Raw genomic sequence first — 17,949 nt, 5'->3', positions numbered from 1 at the left:
ATCTATAATGAACACAGATGCATAAATCCTCAACAAAATAGTACCAAACCAAATCCAACAATACATTTAAAAACTCACTTATCACAATCAAATGATATTTATTCCTGGGTTGCAAAGGTGGTTCAATACTCAAAAATCAGTCGATGTCATACAGCACATCAATAATAGAGAAAGAATAAAAACCATATGATAATTTCAATAGACACAGAAAAAGCATTTGACAAAGTACAGCATCCATTCATGAAAAGCCCTCTGCAAAGTAGGTCTAGAGGGAACATGTCTCAACATGAGAGGTCATATATGAAAAACCCAGATCCCTGATCCACAGAAACTGTGAGACAATAAATGTTACTCTTTTAAGCCACTATGTTTTGGGGTAATTTGTTTCACAGCAATAGGTAACTAATACAGTTAGGAGTACTCCCCTCCTCGCTTCCCACTGCTCTGATCCCGTGTGTCTTCGAGTCTTACTTCCTCAGGGATGACTTCTCCTTCCCCTGCCCGTTTCTCACATACCAGCAAGTCTCTGGTTACACACTCTTGGCATTCTTTTTCTCTTGTGCGGTATTCATCCCCACTTGATTAGTTCAATATCTGAGTATGTTTCCCGTCTGTCTCTCCCCAAGACTTGTTGGTTCCAAGTCAGAGCTGGCTATATTTTTTCCACACTGAATTCCTAGCACCAAACATGGTGCCCAGCACAGAGTGGGGATATACCAACTATGGAATGAAAAAATGAGTAAACAAATGAAGGAATTGATAAATGATGTACACCAAAGCCTCGTTGTTCAGAAGGGAGGTAGAGAAAAGCCTAACACCCTAGGAAAGATAGTTATAAAAGTCTCATAATTCCCAGGTTTTATTTTAAAATATCAAAAACTAGGGGCACCTGGGTGGCTCAGTCAGTTAAGTGTCTGACTTCAGCTCAGGTCATGATCTGCCGGTTCATGAGTTCGAGCCTCATGTCAGGCTCTGTGCTGACAGCTCAGAGCCTGGAGCCTGCTTTGGATTCTGTGTCTCCCTCTCTCTTCTCCTCCCCTGCTCACACTCTGTCTGTGTCTCTGTGTCTGTCTCTCTCTCAAAAATAAACATTAAAAAATGTTTAAACATTTTTAAATATAAAAAAATAAAAACCAAAAATAAAACCATGTCAACATATTCTAGATAGAAACTTGTCATGATGGAGTGTATTATAACCAAATTCTCTACGTAAAAGTCCAACAAAAGTTAGTTCATAGCCCGCGATTTTGATAAAAACTTTGCAGTTTTAATGGGAGTCATCACCAGAATTGACTTGGATGGTAAAGAATAACAGCATGAAGACAGAGGGTATGTTGAAGCCATCCTGCATTAGCCGTAGGCTGGAGTTGATGTGCCTCTGCTCTTGATATTAAATCTGGGGAAGGTGTCCAGTTTTCTCTGTGAAATGAACGCATTTTTAGCTAAAGGCTAACAGGAGGATTTTTTTTTAATGTTTATTTTGAGAGAGCAAGAGAGAGCACATGTGCAAGTGGAGGAGGGGCAGAGAGAGAAGGAGAGAGAGAATCCCAAGCAGGCTCCATGCTGTCAGCACAGAGCCCAATGCAGGGCTCGATCTCACGAACCTGAGAGGTCATGACCTGAGCTGAAATGAAGAGTCAGACGCTTAACCAACGGAGCCACCCAGGCGCCCGAGGAGGATTTTGAAGCTTGAGGATAAACTTTCTGACCACAGAAAGGTTAATTCAATCCAGTTGTTTTAACAGGTGAAACTCCTACAGGACTTTAAAATGGTAACATAGAACCAGTGGCTCTGTAATCCACATAGTGGAGTGCTTTCCCGAGTGATTTCTAATCGTCGTCTGCCAGATAACATCCAACTCACTCCCTAGTGGACATTTAGCTGTCCTTTGCATTCTGCTCCACTGTGCTCTTGCCTTTCCTCACAGGACACACTTATTCATCTCTGTGTCCTTGCACACGTTCTTTCTTGACTGGAAGTCCCCCTTTAGTGTCACCCAATCCCTGCAAAGCCAAATTCGAGTCGGAATGCTCCCAGTCCCCCTAGAAGTGATTGTTCTTCTGCTCGGTCCTCTTAGGGCACTTGGTTTTTATCTCTTTCATGGCCTCTAATACATTTAAAATTGTCTTGTGAGCAGGTGTGTATTTTATTTATCTTCTCTACCATCCAGACCTGAGGATATGGTCTCTGTCTTGATGATCCCTTTTCCCTACATAACCCACCACAAGGTTTTGGATGGAGCAGAGGCTTTTTTTTTTTTTTAATGTTTATTTTTGAGAGACAGAGAGAGACTGAGTGAGAACTGGGGAGGGGCAGAGAGAGAGGGAAACAGAATCCTAAGCAGGCTCCAGGCTCTGAGCTGTCAGCACAGAGCCCAACATAGGCCTCGGATCCATGAACTGTGAGTTCATGACCTAAGCCGAAGTTGGACGCTTAACCAACTAAGCCATCCAGGCACACTTAGAGCAGAGGCTCAATACATATTTGTTGTCAAATGAGTAAACGAAAGAATGAATGAAACGTATATGTTAAAAGGCTTTGAAATGAACAAGATATACTTTATATCTCAACGTGAAAAATAATATAGCCATCGAGATTTAATTTTAAAAACATTTTATTTCCCTTATAAAATTTCATTTTCAAATGTACCAGATACTCTCATAAAGTAAAAATGAACTTAGAAACAAATAAACAGAATGTTTATTTTTTTAGGTGTTTTATTTATTTTTGAGAGAGCACAAGCAGGGGAGTGGCGAGAGAAAGGGAGACAGAGGAGCCGAAGCAGGCTCTGCACTGACAGCAGCAAGCCCAACGTTGGGCTTGAACTCACGAACTGCAAGATCGTGACATGAGTTGAAGTCGGATGCTCAACCAACTGAGCCACCCAGGTGCCCCCTAAACAGACTGTCTCTTCACTAGTCTACTAGAACACTGGTTAAACGTTCTAATACGTTACTCTAAATAGTCACATAGAAGCCAAGGAAGTAACTAAATAACAAAGCAAACTAGTAAATATAGGAAAATGAGCTTTTCAAGAGCTTTCTGAAATTTCTTTTAATAGTCCACTGTTGAACTTTTAACAAAATAATTTGAACAATTTAAAAAGCGTAATAATAATAAATATTAGTCCTATATAAAGTGATTAAGTTGAAGTAGTTTACTTCAAATGCAGGGACTTAATTACAGAACTGGAATGTACCAGGTTATTTAGGGAATGTTGTTTGAGAGGACAATGTTCTCGTGACTAAGTCCAGTGTATCCTGGATCCTCGTGTTATTTCTTTCTATCAGGGAAGAATGTATCCCAGACATTCTTTTGTTTTCTTCTGGTGCAAGGGGGAGGAGGGTATGGGGGTTGAACTGACATCGAGGCTCCCCCAAGATGCCAACTCTGTGAAAAGAATTATTGGTATAGCTGAAGCAGTGTGGCCAAAGAATGAGGTGTATGGCTGTGGTCGTGTGCTCGTGTGTAAGCTACACACATACGTACACACATGCACATATTACACACACACATAGAAGTTTTCCGTTTCCATGAACTACCACTGTGATTTTAAATAGGGGTCCAAAAGCAGCCCACAGTAAGATTTTGTAATGGTTCTCTTCACACTTACCAGAGATATGTCTTCTAATGGAAAACCCTCAGCTTATGGAGTTTGCTACTCCCTCCTCCAAATGAGAACTATTTGAAGGCTAGCATAACTTTCTAGCAATGTTTTCTAGTCTAGATGGGTGTACCAAGAGCTGCCTGGGAAAGGAAGCAGGTAGAGAGGGGAGGGGGTGGGTAGGAAGGTGGTGCTTTCATCTTCGTTCAACTTTCTGGCCTTGGCACGGCGTCTAAAACCCCTGCCCCTCCCAGCCCAACCTAGCACACAACCCAGGGCTCTCCTTTCTCTCTCCTTGGACCACTTACTTTGGCATGAGCACAGAGTCCAGACTTTCCATGTGCTCTTGCATCGGGGCCGGGAGTTTGACGACTCCTTGATGATACTTTTTCTCAAAGATATTCTGAGCTTTTTCTCTGAGAGATGGCAGCAGAGTAGACATGACTGGAGAGCGCATGTTAATGGCTTTTTTAATTGCTGGGCGTTTCGCCATCATTCTCCTGGGTGGGAAGAGGTAACATTTAGGTTACATCATCCAGTTTTCTAGAAATGTTCTCGAGCTTTGGAAAGTCAAAATGTCATACCTGAATTGTACAAAAGTCATGCGTTTCTTTTCCCCTCCTGATTCTTCCTCCTCACGCTTCCTCCGAGGAATGTTGAACATATTAGTACGAAAGAGCCTTCCTATTTCTTCCTCAATCTCTGTGAAGTGTTGACGTCGGAACACAATCCAAGCTACATATGTACAGAAAGTGTAAAAGGACTACAAGAGAAAACAGACAAGAATCACAGTGCACAGCTATGGTGGTAGGAACTCTCACCTGTCTATAGAACATTGCTAAGCAGACACAAACCCAGATAACCCAATTTCTGCACATTCCTGAAAAGTGGTAGCAAATTACACATGTACTCACCTTTGCAGGAGGAAAATTTAAGAGATGCCATACAGCTTGTTAGCATCCTTTGAAGAAAAGATATTCACTAAAAATAAGTGCCTGACACACGGCTATTGGTTCTTGGTCTACTTCATGTTTCGTATAAGAGAGAAAAGCCCCAAAAGGTAACTGACTCACCTCAAAGAATTTCCAGTCTTTCTGTGAATCTGATCTTTTCTCCCTGCAATACAAAAAATCACAACTATATGTGGAGAGGGAAGTTCAATCTTTCAGCGATCTGGGCAAGCCCCTATCTTCAAAAGGATCAATACCTGTGGCCCCAAGGCTATTTAGCCGCATAAATGCTATCAAAAGGCATTGATGAATCCCAGTTATCTTTTTCTTCAACTTCTTAGGTTATCCAGATCAACACCCAATGCAAATTCAGGATAAACAAGACAGCAGGAAATGAACGTTTTTTTGGTGATGTGAGCGTCGGGGAGTAAGCTCTCCGAGAGCGGGAAGGTGGTAAGGAGGTAACACGGGGTGTTACTAGGTAGGGAAATAAAGAACTAGAGGGTAAAGCTAAAATGGAGAAAAAGACAAAGAATCAAATCTTAAACAAAAAGAAAATGATAAAAAAATATTTTCAAAAATGTCTAGTCGACTGGGACAGCAGTGTGCTCTTCCTTCTAGATGCAGTATGCACGCTGAGCCTTGTCTCCCAAAGGCAGGCATCTGCTCAGGAGTCCTTGTAACACAAATTCAATGTTAAGGATACTGTACTGACATGGGCACGCTTACTGAGCTTGGCCCCCTCCCTAAGATGGGCCATTCTAGTTCTGATTCCCAGCCTGAGGACAGCAGGCATGGCCGGCGGAGGACTGGAGAACTGATGGAGAAGGGCCGTGCACCTTCAATCATTTGATCCCTCAAGGGGGCCGACGCTAGACCCAGGCACTCCAAGGCTGATTCTGGTCTCGCTTCTGCTTCTTGCTTTCAGAGCCAGAGACTCCAAGGATTGGCCCTTGTTATCAGACTTTCAAGAACCGTCCTGAACTCTGGTGGTCTGGGCCAGAAGACCCAAACCCCTCAGGACCTCCAGCCTTCTCACAGGGACTGCATGATCTGTGCGAGCCTACGTTAGCCCTCTATTTGAGGGAAACACTGAAGAAGTGGTTCAGCTTTTACCGGGGTGGACCCCTCCCCTCCTGCAGGATCTTCATTCACACACTGGTTTCCTCACGTGCAAGTCTTCAACAAGGAGCTAAGGCAATAAACACAGTGAGCGTGTACGAAGTACGGACTATGTGGCAAGCATTATGCTAAACCATTTAAATGATCATATTTAGCCCTCATAAGATCCCTGTGGTGTAGTCAGCATTATCATTCTCACTTTACAGCTGAGGAGACTGAAGTCCAAAGACATATTTAATTAGGGACAGAGTCTGTACTAGAACTTGGGCCTGTCACAGCTCCACAACTGTCCCTGTAACCAGAATGCTAGAGAAAAAAGCTTTTCCTTTAGAATATTTTGCAGAATAAAAACGTTAAACTACAGAGCCCAGCACAAGCTTTCGGGACAAGCCTCGGCGTCCTTCTGTGCCACCTGAGGCCCCCACCTGACAGGAGTGCTCATGTGGCATTTCCCTGCTTCCACGGCCTCTGCCAGCTGAAACCAGACACCCTGCAGACAAACCAACCAAACTCAGTTTCTGGAATACCAAGTCAGCTTGCCTTCTGGGAGAAGACTGAGAGCAGCACTTGCGTTTGTACAACTCAAACCAGCACCATCTTAGTGAGGTTTTGAAATGATACAGAGATTGCACAGGAAACACACACTTTCCCCTCTTTTCTTTTCTTCTTCTCTTTTTAAACGTTAGAAGAGAAGGTACCATGAACCTCTTCTCCTTCCCCTCAAGTTGCCATAAAACTGGGACTTCTTCTCCCTTAAAGCCTAAAGCAAACTAATGTAGCCTACACTGTGGAAATCAAGTACAAAATATAACGGGCTTCTTCTTACCATTCTGATTTAGCTCTGCATATAAACCTGAAATGAGTCCAGGAAATGGAGGCAGAAAATGAGCACATTTGGGAACCTCCTAGTTTGATCTGCAAATTCATCTCTTAGTGAATTTTGAGTCGTTTTTCTTTTCAATTTTATTTCATAATTTTTATGTTAGGTACATAATAATTATAAATTGATTATAAATTTCAAATTTTACTGAGTATAAATAACAAATTTAAACACTCCAAATCCTCAAATTGAAATAGGGTCTAAAAAAATTTTTTTTGATGTTTATTTATTTTTGAGAGAGAGAGAGAGAGAGAGAGAGAGAGAGACAGAGTATGAGCAGGGGAAGGGAAGAGAGAGTGGGGGGACACAGAATCTGAAGCAGGCTCCAGGCTCTGAGTCGTCAGCACAGAGCCCAATGCAGGGCTCGAACTCATGAACCATGAGATCATAACCTGAGCCAGACACTTAACCGACTGAGCGAGAGAGAGAGAGAGACAGAGAGAGAGAGGGAGAGGGAGAGATATCTTAAGCAGGCTCCACACTCAACATGAAGCCCAATACGGGGCTCAATCCGACGACCCTGGATCATGACCTGAGCCGAAATCAAGAGTCAGACACTCAACTGACTGAGCCACCCAGGTGCCCCCACAAATGTAATTTTAAAATTTCTGGTAGCCACAGTAAAAAGAAACATGTGTAATTAATTTTAACAATACATTTATTGTATCCAAACCCTCAAATATTATCATTTTAATATGTAATCAATATTTTAGAATGATTAATGAGGTATTTCATCCATTTTTAGACTTTTCTGTACAGTGTATGTTTTACATTTATGGCACCTTTAAATATGGACCAGCTACATTCCAAGGGCTCAACAGCCACATGTGGCAAATTGCTACCAAGCTAGTCAGCAAAAATGCTGCACATTTCACCTGCGAGGGCAGGCTCCAAAGGAAAGAGGGGAAAGCCTGCTTGGCGATAAATCCACAGATTTTCAGTGGCCTATTAGCATGCTTTCTTATTCCTTCTTGCTACATTAGACTCTTAGCACTAAGCCAAAATGAAGAAAATAGATCATATTTTTAGTCATTCCTGGAAAAAAAAAAAAAAAAAAAGCCTAGGGCCAAACCTAAAGGGTTCCGGTCCCCAGAGAAGAAAAGTTATGATTCCCACTTATGTCATGTTATGTTCCCATTCCCCGTGCTGCTTTGGGTGAAACTGGGTTTAAAGGAGGGTCAAGGGTTAGTCTGCACAAAGGAAGAGAAATATAAAAGGAATGTATTTGGGGGGAGGGGAAAGAGGCCCTACTGCATGTGACTGGGGGGGTGGGAATAGGGAATGGGGCTTAAGGATGATTTATACACTGAGCTTTAATGAACCCCTTTCTCCTTATGCTCATCTGCACACCAGCCTCTCTGGTCAGCCATGAGGTGCCAGCTGCAAAGGAGGGAGGTGGAAATCCTAGGGTACAGATGGGGGTGGAGCCCAAATTGGCCATAACCAAAGAATACGTCTAATTCTATGGCGGGAGCCACATAGAGAGAGGTTTTCTTATCTATCTTGGAAAACAGAGATCTTTTACTGAATATGTTCATCAAAATCGTGCCAAAGCCTGCTCGATATCAGGATTTTACAGATGTATTTAGAATAGAAAGGCATGTCCTCCTACTTCTCAAGAAACATGAAAGCACAAAATTAACAGCCCCCAAATTGCTGGTTCCTCTGAAGTCTTTAATTTAACTCCAGAGACAAATAGTGTAAGATGTCCTAGTCCAGTATTAAGTGTGCATATATTAGACAAAAAAAAGTCAGAAAATACACATGAAGATGTTCTCATGAGAATATTAACTTATTCACATTGGAAGTGAAATAAAGATATGTTAAAATCACTCTTAACTGGCAAAAACTGTCCTCATCTTCTACATAAAAACAGTCAAAGGGGCGCCTGGGTGGATCAGTCAGTTAAGCCCGTCTTTGGCTCAGGTCATGATCTCCGGTTTGTGAATTCAAGCCCTGCATCAGGCTCTGTACTAAGAGCTCAGAGCCTGGAGCCTGCTTCCGATTCTGTGTCTCCTCCTCTCTCTGCCCCTCCCCTGCTCATGCTCTGTCTCTCTGTTTCTCAATAATAAATAAACATTAAAAAAATAAAAAATAAAAAAATAGCCAAAGAACAATAAAAACTCCACTGGAGGATATAATCAACACCCATGGCCAATTAACAACTTTTACTGGCAAAAACATGCTTATAATCTGTTTTCCTCAATATCCTTTGTTTGCCTCTTTGACCTGTATGGAATCTGTTATGTGAATGGTAGGTGGTAAGCTCTAAATGGATTCTTCTCCAAACTGTTATCTGGCAGGCAGGAGAAAAGCAGGTGATGTTGCAAAAAGACCAGCACCTCCTGGTGATTAACTCGTAGTAAACTAAGGCAATCACTATCTTTCAAACATAATGAGTTCTTTTAAAGTTTGTATAAAAATTAGATTGTAATAAAAATGTACCATTCCAAGTATAACAACTTGGGATGCCTGGGTGGTTCAATCAACCATCTGACTTCGGCTCAGGTCATGACCTTGCAGTTTGTGATTTTGAGCCCCACATTGGGCTCTGTGCTGACAGCTCAGAGCCTGGATCCTGCTTCAGATTCCGTGTCTCCATCTCTCTCTGCCCCTCTCCTGCTCACTCTCTCTCTCTCTCTCTCTCTCTCAAAATTAAACATTAAAAAAAAGAGAGAATTTATCTTAAAAAAAATAACTTAAGTGTAGATTCTATATCCACAGAACTAAAAGATATGATAAAATCTCTAATTATGATATAATTATTTATAGTTTGGGTTTTTTTAATCTCAAAATTAGTCTTACTGCATGCACATGTGCTTTTAAAGAGTAAACATTAAATATTGGCAATTCAATTATTTTTTTAGAGTAGGTGTTTTTTTAACTTTGTTGTGGACTGAAGGCTTGTGTCTCCCAGCCCCACCCCCAAATTCATATGTTGAAGCCTTAACAACCCCCATTGTGATAGCATTTAGAGGTAGGGTCTTAGTAATTAGGTTGAGATGACATCATGAGGGTAGAATCCCCATGATGGGATTAGTGTCAAGAAAAAAGGAGGCACCTGGGGACTCAGTTGGTTAAGCGTCTGACTTCAGCTCAGGCCTTGTGAGATCAAGCCCTATATGGGGCTCTCTGGGCTCTCTGCTATCAGCATAGGGCCTGTTTCTGGTTTCCAATCCTATCTCCCTCTCTCTGCCCCTCCTCTGCTCTCTCTCTCTCAAAAGTAAATAAACATTTAAAAAAGGAAAGAAGGCTGGGGCGCCTGGGTGGCTTAGCCGGTTAAGCGGCTGACTTCGGCTCAGGTCATGATCTCGAGGTCCGTGAGTTCGAGCCCCGAGTCGGGCTCTGTGCTGACAGCTCAGAGCCTGGAGTCTGTTTCAGATTCTGTGTCTCCCTCTCCCTGACCCTCCCCCGTTCATACTTTGTCTCTCTCTGTCTCGAAAATAAATAAATGTTAAAAAAAAAAAAAAAAAGGAAAGAAGGAGAGACCAGGGCTTTCTCTTTCCACCAACAAGGGCCCAGTGACCACCAACAAGGGCCCAGTGAGAAGGCAGCTGTCTGCAAGCCAAGTAAGGGGGCCCTCACCAGAACTCGACAAGGCTGGCCTCCTGATCTCGGACTTCCAAGCTTCAGAACTATGAGAAAATAAAATTTCTGATGTTTAAGGCATTCAGTCTGTGGTAATTTGTTATGGCAGCCGAGCTGACTAATACAAACCACAAAGTCTAGTTTTCTCAATTTGAAATGACAATTTGCAGACAGAAGAAATTAGAGTAATGATGAGAAAAAGAAATTTTACAAGTGATTGAAAAGGAAATTGGAAAGCTGATGATGAACTTATATGACTTTTGAATAGCATCAGAAACAAGGGCGTCTGGGTATCTCAGTTGGTCACGTGTCTGACTTCAGCTCAGGTTTGTGTGTTCAAATCCCACATCAGGCTCCCTGCTGTGAGCACAGAGCCCGCTTCAGATCCTCTGTCCCCCTCTCTCTCTGCCCCTTCCCTGCTCTGTCTCTGTCTCTCTCTCAAAAATAAACATTTAAAACATTTGTTAAAAAAAAAATCACAAAAACAGACAATCAGATCAATGGAACAATATAGAGAACCCAGAAATGAATCCACAAACGTATGGCCAACTAGTCTTTGACAAAGCAGGAAAGAATATCCAATGGAATAAAGACAGTTTCTTCAGCAAATGGTGCTGGGAAAACTGAACAGCGACATGCAGAAGAATGAACCTGGACCACTTTCTTACACCATACACAAAAATAAACTCAAAATGGATGAAAGATCTAAATGTAAGACAGGAAGCCATCAAAATCCTAGAGGAGAAAACAGGCAAAAACCTCTTTGACCTTGGCCACAGCAACTTCTTACTCAACACGTCTCCAGAGGCAAGGGAAACAAAAGCAAAAATGAACTACTGGGACCTCATCAAAATAAAAAGCTTCTGCACAGAGAAGGAAACAATCAGCAAAACTAAAAGGCAACCGACAGAAAGGGAGAAGATATTTGCAAATGATATATCAGATAAAGGGTTAGTATCCAAAATCTATAGAGAACTTATAAAACTCAACACCCAAAAAACAAATAATCCAGTGAAGAAATGGAAAAAGACATGAATAGACACTTCTCCAAAGACATTCAGATGGCTAACCAACACATGAAAAAATGCTCCACGTCACTGATCATCAGGGAAATAGAAATCAAAACCACAATGAGATACCACCTCACACCTGTCAGTATGGCTAACATTAACAACTCAGGCAACAACAGATGTTAGCGTGGATGTGGAGAAAGAGGATCTCTTTTGCATTCTTAGTGGGAATGCAAGCTGGAGCAGCCACTCTGGAAAACAGTCTGGAGGTTCCTCAAAAAATTAAAAATAGAACTACCCTATGACCCAGCAATTGCACTACTAGGTATTTACCCAAGGGATACAGGTGTGCTGTTTCAAAGGGGCACATGCACCCCAATGTTTACAGCAGCACTATCAACAGTAGTCAAAGTATGGAAAGAGCCCAAATGTCCATTGGTTTATGAATGGATAGAGAAGATATATATATATATATACACACACACACACACAAATATACACACACACACACACACACACACACACACACACACACACACAATGGAGTATTACTCGGCAATCAAAAAGAATGAAATCTTGCCATTTGCAACTATGTGGATGGAACTTGAGGGTATTATATGCTAAGCAAAACTAGTCAGAGAAAGACAAATATCACATGACCTCACTCATATGAGGACTTTAAGATACAGAACAGATGAACACAAGGGAAGGGAAGCAAAAATAATATAAAAACAGGGAGGGGGACAAAATATAAGAGATTCTTAAATATGGAGAACAAACAGAGGGTTACTGGAGGGGTTGTGGGAGGGGGGGGATGGGCTAAATGGGTAAAGGGCATTAAGGAATCTACTCCTGAAATCATTGTTGCAGTATATGCTAACAAACTTGGATGTAGGTTAAAAAAATAAATTAAGGGGCGCCTGGGTGGCGCAGTCGGTTAAGCGTCCGACTTCAGCCAGGTCACGATCTCGCGGTCCGTGAGTTCAAGCCCCGCGTCAGGCTCTGGGCTGATGGCTCGGAGCCTGGAGCCTGTTTCCGATTCTGTGTCTCCCTCTCTCTCTGCCCCTCCCCCGTTCATGCTCTGTCTCTCTCTGTCCCAAAAATAAATAAAAAACGTTGGGAAAAAAAAATTAAAAAAAAAAAAAAATAAATAAAAAATAAATTAATTTTTTAAAAAGAAATTTTAAAAAAGAAACAAGGTATAAATGTTCAAATAAACAAAAATTCTTAACATTTTCATAATGTGTAAACACATAAACATCAAAAGGAAAGCAACAAACTAGAAAAACAAATAGGAAATCCTTGCTACATGAAACATAAATTATACAAATACCCAGTTTCTACTTGATAAATGGTTAACACTAAATGCGGCAATAATTAATTTTAACAAATATAATAATCATGCAATAAGTTATTTTATACAGAAAAAGAGCACAGACTCCAAACTCATGAAAGATATTCAAAAGTCAAATAGCTGTAAGCTTTTTATACAACTGCAAGCTATCAAAAAAATCAAACTAATAGAGCTAGGTACGCTTGCTGCTGATGGTGATACAAAATGGTTTAACCTTTTTGGAGAACATCTGGCAATATGTAACAAGAGCTAGGAAACTGTCCATGCCTTCTAGGTAAATACATTCTGGGCAATAAGCCATAAATAAATAGCCTAAATGGACAAAGTAGTTTATGTAAAGATATCCAATGCAGAAATATCACAAGGCAGAAAAACTGAAACCACATAATAAGCATGCACAGAAGGAATGGTGAAACAAACTGGCATATTACACAGTAGAGTAACTATAGTGGCTATTCAAAGTGGTAGGTGAAATTATGTAAGCAGAATAAGAGAATAAGGGACACAGAAAATACAGAACATGAACAAAGCATATAGAAATATCTGTATCTTGAAAACGTGGAGAATGCGGAGAGAAACCATGAATTGTGTTCTTTGCCTATAAAGTTAAAAATAAGAGTTCGGGCCACGGCCGTGGCATGGCCCTCGAGCCTGTTGTGAAACTGCTCAGAGGAGGAGATTTGGGGGGAGGGGGTCAGTGTTTAAGGATCAGAGTTTTCCCTCCAATGCCTCCCAACTCTCCTGTAATAAGACGCTTTTAAATTTTAATTACAGAGGGGTGCTTGGGTGTCTCAGTCAGTTAAGCTTCTGACTCTTGAATCTGCTCAGATCATTATCACATGGTTCATGAGATGGAGCCCCAAGCCAGGCTCCGCACTGACAGTGTGGAGCCTGCTTGGAATTCTCTCTCTGCCCCTCCCCTGCCTGTGCATGTGCACATGCACACACACACACACACTCTCAATATAAACTTTAAAAGATAAATTTTAATTACAGTAATATATAAACTGTCCTTCTAAGGCAAAGATCAACTCCCCACAAACAGCATCATCTTATAACCCCCACCTTACTAGCTTGCACCCACTACTATTGCTACAAAATGAGCAGCGGAAGGGGACACACCCAGGGCCCCCTGGGACACTGGCTCATCACCATGGGGACCCGGGCCGGCCACAGGAAGCCTTCCAGGTTGAGAGCAAGATTCTACTGAGCCAGTATATGCTGAGAGAAAAGTCTTTTAAACCTAAGCAGTGTCAATTCTGAGGTTCTTCGCATACTCACTTGGCTTTCTCAAACGAGACATCACGTGTGTTTGGGGCAGAGTCTCACCTGAGCCCAATTATTCTGTACAACAGGGAAGGAAACTTTTGCAAGGGCTCCAGAAGTCAAATGTAAGGGTCTCAAGGGTATGGATATGCACACACGTAGAGACCTCCTGAAATCGTAAATGTGCACTTACTTCCCGCAGCACATGTGATGCTTATCAGGCATTGCCAAACCCAGGACAAGGACGCAGTACTTCTGTGCCAGGTAATTCTGCGCTGCTTCTAACTTCCTTATAACCAATTCCATCTCCTTCTTCTCTACAAGGCCCCTAAAAAGAAAACAATCATTTGGATTAATGTTGGCAAATGCCAACAGTAATCAGCGAACAGTCAGAAGTGTGAACTGTTTTGAAAGAAATAACAAGTGAGTCAACACATGTCACTTACCTTTTCATTTAGCTGATGTGAGCTATGGCAGAGGGAGGGCTTTGATAGTTATCATTGTAATTAGCATCTCAGGTTCATGGTGAATTTTCACTTTTTTATAGATTCTTTATGCTACGTATTTCTAACGTTACATACAGGCAGTCCTAATTTATACCAAATAGCCCAGCAGCCCAACTAACAAATTACCTATACTGGTTTCTGAGGCAGCTGGCAGCGCATTTTCCTGCAGTTTTGCTGAAAGAGCTACTGGAGACTCTCCCAGGGCAGCCTCCCCTGGGTTCCTGATGTTACAAGGAAGTGTAAAGGCTCAGTGTTTGAACCACTCAACGCTTCCCTACTCTGAGTTCTGCGTTTGCTGAGGAAGCATGTATGGACCACTAATCTGGGAGCTTTGGCATCAATTATAACAGCCTCGCTTCCCTGTGAAAACACTGCCCCAGTTCCAATTGAATTGCAAATGAACATTCCAAAAGACAACCTGTTACAGCATGTCTGGAGCCTAATTTTAGAAGTTTGTGCAGTACAGTATAGTACGAAACAACATTACTCACAACACATTCCAATGATTGCTATTGAAAAGTGCAGTGTCACTGGCTTTTTATCTGCCTTTTCATTTTCGGAAAGATTTAAACCCAATGAAATGCACCCTAAACAACAGGGATGAATTACTGCCCCTTCTGATGTTAACTACGAGCCTGACTGACCACATGAGGATATGCTGTGGAGGAAGGGGTTTAAGGATAATAGAGAGGGGTGCCTGGGTGGCTCAGTCGGTTAGGCGGCCGATTTTGGCTCGGGTCATGATCTCGCGGTCCGTGAGTTCGAGCCCCGCGTTGGGCTCTGTGCTGACAGCTCAGAGCCTGGAGCCTGTTTCGGATTCTGTGTCGCCCTCTCTCTGACCCTCCCCCGTTCATGCTCTGTCTCTCTCTGTCTCAAAAATAAACGTTAAAAAAAAAATTTTTTTTTTTTAAAAAAAAGGATAATAGAGACATTTCAAAGCACAACACGTTATCACATGTGATGAGAAGGCTTGTGACTCACTGGAATAAAATGAGTTTCTGGAATAAAGTGAGTTCCAACTTGAAATGCCCCAATTTCAAATAATCCAAACACCTACACCCACACCCGCTTGCACCTCAATGGCCATGACTATGCCCACCTCCCTGCTTCCTTCAGCAGCCTCCCACCCCAACCCTTTTCCCCCCGACTTTTCCAGAGCTGCCAGTAGCTAACATGCCTCTTTTGCTGTTGAAAACAAAACAACAAAAAAAATGCCTTGAAAACTTTTAGGCCAATGGTTCCAAAGCAAAATATATGTAAGAATTGCCTGGGATACTCGCTGAAAGTGCGGATTCCTAATGCCACGCCCTCTCCAAGATCCTGACTTAGCAGGTCTGCGTAGAGCCTGGCATTTAAAACAAGCCCAGGTACAATCCTTTGGGAAAAAATTGATAATTTCATACACCATACAATTGATCATAACCTTGGGTCCAATGACCTCTCTGGGAAATTTATCCTTCTTAAAAAAATTATCCAGGGGTGCCTGGGTGGCTCAGTCAGTTGAGTATCTGAATCTTGATCTTGGCTCAGGTCATGACCTCATGGTTTGTGGGTTCGGACCCTGCATCAGGCTCTGTGCTGGCAGTGCAGAGGCTGCTTGGAATTCTCTCTCTCTCCCTCTCTCTGCCCTTCCCACACGCATGCTCTTTCTCTCTCAAAATAAATAAATAAGCTTTAAAAATTATCCAAAATTAAGGGGGGAAATCTAATGCATGAAGACATTCAATAATCATTCAATTATTATCTATTTGTCTATTAGGAAAACTGGCAAATCCCAAAAATCTATAAAATGGAAGGGAAAAAGTAGTAATAATGCAGACTGTAGTAATACAGCCAGGTGCCACTTAAGGACTTGACATTTATTAACATATGAGTCCCCTAGGATTTATGCCAGCACCAAAGTCCATACCCTTAACCAGTATATGTGCTATACTGCCTCGTAAGTCAATCAGTCAATAACACACATTAGCTTGATGGAAAGTTATGCCACCATTAAAAATTATAATTATGAAGATTGTAATAACTTGAAAAATACTTACAATGTTCTAAAAACTATAGAATTCGGGGGCGCCTGGGTGCTTCCGTCAGTTAACTGTCTGACTCTTGATTTCGGCTCAGGTCATGATCTCGCAGTTCGTGAGTTTGAGCCCTACTAACAGCCCAGAGCCTACTTGGGATTCTCTCTCTCTCTCTCTCTCTCTCTCTCTCTCTCTCTGCCCCTCCCCCCCTGCTCGCTCTCTCTCAAACTTTAAAAAAATGAAAAACAAAAATTACATAATTTTACCTTTGCTCAGAAGTCACAAATCCTAAGTGTAAACGGATAAACTCTGCATAAGAGAGCTTAGCTGACTAGTAGGGGGTGTGGACACACCGCACAGTGGCTTAGGCACAGGCCTGGGAGTTAGATCTGGGCTCCCATCTCAGCTCCACTACCAACGAGCCATGTCGTCTCCAGCCAGCCGCTTAACCTCTCTGAGCCTTGGCTTCTTCATCTGTAAAATGGGGAAAAGGCTCCTTCCTCTGGAATCGGGACTTTTAGTCGTCTAAATCCTCCAAAGGATGTCTTTGTAGCCCTTTCAGCTCTCCCCTCACAGGCTGAAGGCTTTTCTCCTACGTGGCAGCCTCTGGTTTAAAATAATATGCATTATCTCATGTAATCTGGATGATAATATCTCATGTAATCTGGATGATAACTCTATAAAGTGGATACTACCATTATCCCTGTTATACCTCACTAATTTGACCAAAATCAATTTTTTTCTTAAAGTTATTTAAGTCCAGATATTTCAATACAATCCATATTTCTACTATAGTAAGTAAACTAATTACTGGAGGCCTAAAGTGAAAAGTTATTCTAATTATTTCAGAATCACACCATAGAAGCAATCTTTTTTTTTTTTTTAATGTTTATTTATTTTTGAGGGAGAGAGAGAGAGCAGGGGAAAGGCAGAGAGAGAAGAAGACACAGAATCCAAAGCAGGTTCCAGACTGAGCTGTCAGCACAGAGCCTGATGCGAGGCTCAAACTCAAGATCTGTGAGACCATGACCTGAGGTGAAGTCAGACACTTAACTGACTGAGCCACCCAGGCACCCCATGGAACCAATCATTTTAAGACTTGGATTTTTTCTGTCATTCTGTAACCGATTCCTTCTAAAAAAAGTCTACCTTATACCACTGTACTCTAATATGTTTTAGTGTATTTAAAAAAAAAAACCAAGAGACCTTATTTCTCTGTTAATCTATTTCTAAAATGAAGAAATGAAACAAAGGTCTCTGCCAGAGCAGCAATAACTCTCAGAATTAGAAAACACCATACAAAATATAAGTGAATGTGCTGCCACAGTCTAATAAGTTCTTTTGTGGGGACGATAAGACCCCTCAAACCTTCTGAGCCTACAGCTAGCTGAGCCCTTTTGCTTGCCACCACAGAAACCCTTCGTGAGCTCTGGCCACTCTGCAGTGAAAGCAGCCTTGAAATAACACGGATGTGGTATATTTTGATGGCTTTACTGGGCCAGCAGTGTCTGAATTATTTATTTGGTTTTTTACAAAACTGCTGTCCAGATATATTTATCTATCCATAAAATGGTTTTCAAACTGCTTGGTTGTACACAAGGATTTTGCATTTTAAAAACATTCCACAGCAACAAATTGATGACTCTAACA

The 17,949-nt window shown here is 41.8% G+C and overlaps 1 protein-coding gene across 9 annotated transcripts in view; it reads right to left on the bottom strand.

Moving 5' to 3' along the window:
- Positions 1-17,949, bottom strand: part of PPP1R36 (protein phosphatase 1 regulatory subunit 36) — a 47,371-nt gene that overhangs the window by 13,437 nt on the left and 15,985 nt on the right. For 8 of the 9 annotated variants that reach the window (XM_060620043.3, XM_060620047.3, XM_060620040.3 and 5 more), the window contains 4 exons: positions 13,969-14,103; positions 4,679-4,721; positions 4,190-4,368; positions 3,914-4,105 (listed from right to left, as the gene is read on the bottom strand). In XM_060620043.3, coding sequence (XP_060476026.2) covers positions 3,914-4,105; positions 4,190-4,368; positions 4,679-4,721; positions 13,969-14,103 — 549 coding nt within the window. Of the gene's footprint in view, positions 1-2,615; positions 3,392-3,913; positions 4,106-4,189; positions 4,369-4,678; positions 4,722-13,968; positions 14,104-17,949 lie in introns of those variants that run through there. The other variant, XM_060620045.3, reaches the window with a different exon arrangement.

This window comes from Panthera onca, chromosome B3, assembly GCF_046562875.1.
Source record: "Panthera onca isolate mPanOnc1 chromosome B3, mPanOnc1 haplotype 2, whole genome shotgun sequence".
In the NCBI taxonomy this organism is placed as follows: Eukaryota; Metazoa; Chordata; class Mammalia; order Carnivora; family Felidae; genus Panthera; species Panthera onca.
The sequence above is the reverse complement of the archived record's forward strand: the minus strand, read 5'-3'. Positions and strand labels throughout refer to the sequence as shown.